Source organism: Otolemur garnettii, unplaced genomic scaffold (assembly GCF_000181295.1).
Source record: "Otolemur garnettii isolate 467f Iridium unplaced genomic scaffold, OtoGar3 scaffold00050, whole genome shotgun sequence".
NCBI classification, from domain to species: domain Eukaryota; kingdom Metazoa; phylum Chordata; class Mammalia; order Primates; family Galagidae; genus Otolemur; species Otolemur garnettii.
In genome coordinates, this window is record NW_003852445.1 from 342,193 (window position 1) to 348,905 (window position 6,713).

At 33.9% G+C, this 6,713-nt stretch overlaps 1 protein-coding gene across 1 annotated transcript in view; it reads left to right on the forward strand.

Moving 5' to 3' along the window:
* KATNBL1 (katanin regulatory subunit B1 like 1) overlaps nt 1-5,444 on the forward strand; it is a 62,382-nt gene extending 56,938 nt beyond the window's left edge. The window contains exons 6-10 of the mRNA XM_003791681.3: nt 513-563; nt 654-743; nt 1,365-1,454; nt 2,662-2,755; nt 4,481-5,444. Coding sequence (XP_003791729.1) covers nt 513-563; nt 654-743; nt 1,365-1,454; nt 2,662-2,755; nt 4,481-4,513 — 358 coding nt within the window. The 3' untranslated portion in view covers nt 4,514-5,444. The remainder of the gene's footprint in view (nt 1-512; nt 564-653; nt 744-1,364; nt 1,455-2,661; nt 2,756-4,480) is intronic.
* Nucleotides 5,445-6,713: the final 1,269 nt, after the last annotated feature.

The window sequence follows — 6,713 nt, forward strand, 5'->3', positions numbered from 1 at the left end:
TGCCTCAGCCTCCCAAGTAGCTGGGACCACAGGCGCCCGCCACAACGCCCGGCTATTTTTTGGTTGCAGCCATCATTGTTGTTTGGCGGGTCCGGGCTAGGGATTCGAACACGCCACCTTAGGTGTACGTGGCTGACACCTTAGCCCGTTGAGCTATAGGCGCCGAGCCCCCTTTTTTTCTTTCTTTTTTTTTTTTTTGGTATTCATTGAGGGTACAAAGAATTCCTGTTTCCCTTTTCTATTTTAGTTTTCTCCATGTACTTATCATCAACTTACTCTATATATTTTATTTGTTTATTGTTTATTGTCTGTCTCTGCTTCATGCACACCCCACACTCACACACTGGAATGCAAGTCAACTCTCGTTGTTCATGCCTGTATTCACAGCACTTAACTCATCATAGACACTGATCATTAAATTAATGAATTTTTCAAAAGCAGCATGAAGATTATAATTTAAGAATATTAAATAATCAGCTCTCTTAGCAATGCTATTGTCTTTGTACTCACAGGATAGAAGATCTTGGAGTTGTGGTAGATTGCCTTCCTGTGCTCACTAATAGGTAAAAACAATCTTTTTCTGAAAAGAAGCTTAAAGAAGGTCAAATTGTGTTCTATTCATATTTTTATAACTTAGTATTTCTTTATTTTAGTTTACAGGAAGAAAAACAATATATCTCCCTTGGTTGCTGTGTAGATTTGTTGCCTCTAGTAAAGTCACTGCTTAAAAGCAAATTTGAAGAGTAAGTGCTGATCTTAATCTTGATTGATTTTTCTTTTTCAGTATCATTGATTTTGTGTTTTGTGAGTACATAGTAGTAGATTGGGCTTTCTGAGACATGCATGGTTTTAATTTTTAAAGAGGTTTTATTAAAAAATTAGGAAAAAAGTGTGGCACCTATGGCTCAGTGACTAGGGCACTGGCCCCATATACCAAGGATGGTGGGTTCAAACCCAGCCCCAGCCAAACTGCAACAGAAAAAATAGCCGGGGGTTGTGGCAGGCGCCTGTGGTCCCAGCTACTCGGGAGGCTGAGGCCAGAGAATTGCCTAAGACCAAGAGCTGGAGTTTGCTGTGAGCTGTGATGCCACAGCACTCTACCAAGGGCGACAAAGTGAGACTTCGTCTCTAAAAAGAAAATTAGGAAAAGAATATGAAGTGACTAAAGAACAATTACAAAAGCATTTATAAACAAGTTACATGAAATATAATTTTTTGAAATAGATCATGAAAGTAGTAAAATACATTTTTAAAAGGAGGAAGATCAATATTTATATGGATTTTTGTAAAGGGAGAGAATATTATCTTTTGTAAAGATTTCTTAGATGAAAACACTTGAATTTTGTAACAAAATGTCATTTCAGATATGTAATAGTTGGTTTGAACTGGCTTCAAGCAGTCATAAAAAGATGGTGGTCAGAACTATCATCCAAAACAGAAATTATAAATGATGGGTAAGTATACCTTTAAAAATGAATTCATGCTGAAAATTTCTTTAGAAAAGCAGCTTGGGGTGGCACCTGTGGCTCAAAAGGGTACGGCACCAGCCCCATATGCCAGAGGTGGCAGGTTCAAACCCAGCCCTGGCCAAAAAATAAATAAATAAATAAATAAATAAAAGAAAAGCAGCTTGGGGGCAGCTCCCATAGCTCAGTGGGTAGGGTGCCAGTCACATATACCAAGGCTGGCAGGTTGGAACCTGGCCTGGGCCGGCTAAAAACAATGACAACTGCAACAACAATAACAAAAAAAATAGCCAGGTGTTGTGGTGGGCACCTGTAGTCCCAGCTACTTGGGAGGGTGAGGCAAGAGAATCGCTTAAGCCCAATTGTTTGAGGTTGCTGCGAGCTGTGATGCCACAGCACTCTACCCAGGGCAACAGCTTTAGACTCTGTCTCAGAAAAAAAAAGAAAAGAAAAGGAGCTTGATTAAACTAGGTAATAATTTTATTCTATGATCATCAGTATATAATATTTATTCTCTTCATTTTCAGAGAGATAGTATCTTGAGGTATTGTTCATTTGTGAAAAGCATACCTAGAAATTGAATTCCGCAGCCTAGTAATCACCTAGGGGAGGATCCTACCCTTCATTTTAGAAGGAAAAAGCAGAACAGTGATTTAACCCTTATATCCGTGAAAAGAGATGCCTGTAGTTGAATAAGGAATGGAAGCATCCTACAGGGTCCTTTGGCTACCTAGACATTAACTTGTTTAACATAAATTATTAAATCATCATGGTTGATGATTACAATTCTGAAAACTATAATAACCATAATTTAAGTATTATCTTGATGTGAAAAATATGTGGGTTTTTTACCAGAGTAGCTAGATGATCATGCTGCCACACAATAAAAATATCCCAACAGTCTTCTTAAAGTCCATAATTTTCTTTCTGGGCTCTCAAAATTTTCCACTTCATACCCAAGAACAAGTCATACAAATGTTTCAAATGGCCTAGTTGTTTTCTTACCTGCTTTGACAAATTAGTATCCTTTAATTTTCATGAATGACATGTATTATTTTTAATGGTTGCTTAACTTTAGCATAATTTTCTTCTGATGAATACTTAAATATTTTTAAACTGTTTCCTTAAATATATTTACTACCAATATCCATATTCTATATTTGCTTTCTTATTTTTCTTCCTTGTTTCCTCCTAGAAATATTCAAATTTTAAAACAACAGTTAAGTGGATTATGGGAACAAGAAAACCATCTTACTATGGTTCCAGGATATACTGGTAATATAGCTAAGGTAATCTATATTTAAGCTTAAAAAACAGACATACAAAAACTAGAAACACTGTATTATTATTATACATTTTAAATGAATTTTTTGGTGCTTTCTAATAATGTCTAAAGCCGATTTTGTATTTGCAAATGCTTAAGACCTTTGGGCATGATTGTGACCTTGGGAGGAAATATAGGAATTAGCCATTGAATATATTTCATATATAGTCACAGACATGCTTTGCCAGGAGGTATTTAAAGAAAATTTTAATCAGATAAAAATATTTGGAAAAAGAATTCTTCCTCTGGATTCTTAACAGCATCAGAAAACAGAAAGATGAGGAATTTAGGAAACATGAAATGAGAAACATAATCAAATGGTTCTGGAGTATTAATTTTTACTTTGCTTTTGCTTAATGTCATACTTTTTAAGAACATAAACTGCTAAAATCATAGAGTGAATCTGACATTGGTCTTTACTGATTTACTCGTCTCTTAAAGGAAAAGGTACATTGCTAGTTTGAATTTTAATATTTAAACTCTTAAAAACATTGGTAGCTTAAATGGAAGAAAAAAATTGTTAAGAAATATTTTCACTCTTCACTGGACATACTGCTATCATAAATGGACATTAGCTAGGAATATGAAAGCCTTCTTTGATTTAAACAATATAATTTCCTAAATAAAGGGATTTATGTCATGGGCTAACTTGTAAAGTTCTTGGATACCTTCAAAAAAACAAAACAACTATATATCGAGTGTCACTACTGTATGATTTTATTATATGAATTCTTAGTCATGAAAATCTTATAAACAGATACCAATTTCCCAGTAACTTTTGTTGTTTTAGGTTTTTAGAACATACATTACATGTCACTTGCTCTGAAGGAGTCTTGTATTTTGGATAATAAAACTGAAAGATGATTGCTCCCTTAGAAATTTGCTTTCAATTATAATTTTTTACAAAGGGAGAAGGTTTATTATGAAAATGACCTTAAGGTACCATTTATTATTGAGGATAATATTAAGTGATTAAAAGTTCAATGTGAGGTTCCCTAAGTTATGATAAAACCTCTATTTTAAAATTAAACCCTCAATTAATTTGTAATTTTTGAGGGAAGAAATGAGAGACTGTCATCAAACTGGCCTTGAATTTATATAGCACTGATAGAATTGCTATTAGAATGCTGATAGAGGCTCGGCGCCTATAGCTCAACCGGCTAAGGCGCCAGCCACGTACACCTAAGGTGGCGGGTTCAAATCCAGCCTGGACCCGCCAAACAACAGTGACGGCTGCAACCAAAAATTAGCCTGGCGTTGTGGCGGGCGCCTGTGGTCCCAGCTACTTGGGAGGCGGAGGCAGGAGACTCGCTTGAGCCCAGGAGTTGGAGGTTGCTGTGAGCTGTAATGCCACAACACTCTACCCAGGGGGACAGCTTGAGGCTCTGTCTCAAAAAAAAAAAAAAAAAAAAGAATGCTGATAGAATGTTAGCTGTGAATGCGGAGTTGTTTGAACACAGGAACCAAAACATCCGCTCACCACTTACCATTTATTGATCACATACTATGTGCCAGGCCCTGTGCTGAAAAAATGGAGACAAAATAAAAAGCTGAGTATAACATGTCTTTTACTCTCAAAGGGTAACAAAGGGAAAGTAAGGCAAATCAAGCAACAAAAAGGGAAATGAAAATGGATTGTATGTGTTTTTACTGTACTGACTAATGTATTGTTTTTGTTTTATCATTCAAGGATGTAGATGCTTATTTATTACAGTTGCATTGAGAGATTTCATCTATTAAAGACCACTTGGTTTTTTGAAACATCCCTGGACTATGATTTACAAAAAAGACCTCCTCTGAGAAATGTGAACTGTGGAAGAAATCAAAAACATTTTTCCTTTTAAAAGCCACATAGTGAAACCACTAATAAAGCCCTAACAATCTACTTCACATTGAAGTGGAAAAAAGGAGCAGCTTCAATTTCAATGAGGTGAAAGTGCACTATGAAGATTGTTCACCTTTGCTGCATTTGGGATTTATATGGTTATTTGGTAACATTGTTTGAGAACTACTGGGTCTGAATGCAATCTTGCATAAGAATATAATTTATACTATGTGAAAAAATAAGACAGGACTTATTACTAGAAATTACAAAGACCAATCATACATGTTTTTTAAGATTTGTTTTATGAAAGAGCACGTAAATGTGTGCAGCTTATTTTCTTATGTTGAAAAGACTCAAAGTTAAAAACATCATAGCAAAAATCAATATTAAAAATTTTTGTCCACACTGAGATACTGTGTATGCAAAATGCCTTAATTATTAATAAACCAATGTGTTACGATACCAATATCTGCTTTAAAAAATTAAAACCAACCAATCTTTTGGCATGATAAAATCATGGAATTAAATTAGGGGTTTACATTCCTGTACAATGTTGGTGAAACATATTCCATACCTTCTTTAAAACTTAAGAATATTTTTAGTATCTCAGATTTTTTTTCCAGAATCAGCATGTCTCATATGTACGTGTTACCTGTATCTAAAGAAAAAGGTGAATATGTATGAATGTTTAACTGGATGTGTCCTTGGACTTGGCTAATTTATATTCACTTTTTATTGTTTATAGATATCTAATATTTTTCATTTCTGTATCATTTAAACTTCTTTCACTTGAGTAAATTCACTAAATATTTCTATTTTTTGCTTTTTTTAGTGTGGATTTTATATAAATTCTAATTCTTTTTCATGTATTTTAAAGAGTTACATAAAATGCTTTAGACTTGTTTACAGTTAATGTTGACCTTGTATTTTAAATTCCAACACTTTAGGTCACTACCTCCTCTAATGGTTACTATGACATGCCAGCAGATTGTATGAGCTCTTTTTTTAATACCATTTTTAGTGTCAACAATCCCAATTCTGAAATGTCTTAACAGCTCTAAATCTTACCTCTTTTGAAAGTGATTGGGGTTTAATGCCACTACTGGTGGTCCATACATCATGTAATCTTTAATATGCCTGAAAGGTATCTGAGCAAAGATTTTTAGTAATTGAATTTCTCTGCAGTATTCCTTCAAGCATTTGAATGTAAATCTTTAGCATTTACCCTTTTAGTGACTACTGATAAAAATCTCAAGCATTAAAAATGTTCCCTGTCACTGAGTTCCATTTCTGTATAGCTGTATTTCATACAGCTATGTAGTAATAATAGTAAACATCAATTGTAGTGATTAGTTATTTTCTTAAATCTTTAGAATAATTCCAGATTATTGTACTTCTGTGATTTGAGAAGTGAGTTATTTAAGGAGTCATTTTTCAGAACATGGGGATTTGAATTGTTAACCTATATTATTATCTCTAAAACTTTAAGATGATGAAATATAACCCTTCACAGTCCCTATTCCTTTAATTATCATTGTCTTATCTAACAGTTTAAACTGCTTAATTTGGCTGGAGTTTGGTGCTAATGAAGCTAAGGATAGAAGTGTGATCCTTTTACAAGCTCATTAACTTCACACACATACCAAATGATCTTATGGCTACAGATTGCACCTTCCCTCAGGTATTGATCTCACAAGTTCAGCTCTTGGTCGTAAGGAAGATGGTGTGAATACCATAGCATAAACCCTTCACTGTAAATGGTATGGTTACTCAAGTAATTGGTATATGTGATCCTGTATACTTTATGTCTAATATTTAATATATTTAAAATAAGATATCTAAAATACTGTATAATTTTTAGTTTGACCAGTATTAAATAATGCTGAGTCAGATATTTTCTGTATTTTTCTCTGAGTCAGATCTTTGACTTAAACAGTATCAAAAATAAAACTGTAATAAATCTGACTTATTTAGAAATCAAATATAAATACAAATGAAATATAGTAAGAAAGGTATTATCCTGGTAACAGACTTCTTATTTCTAAATTTAAGTTTGTTGAAGGCAAGTAGATAATACTCCATTTTATATACTCAGAGC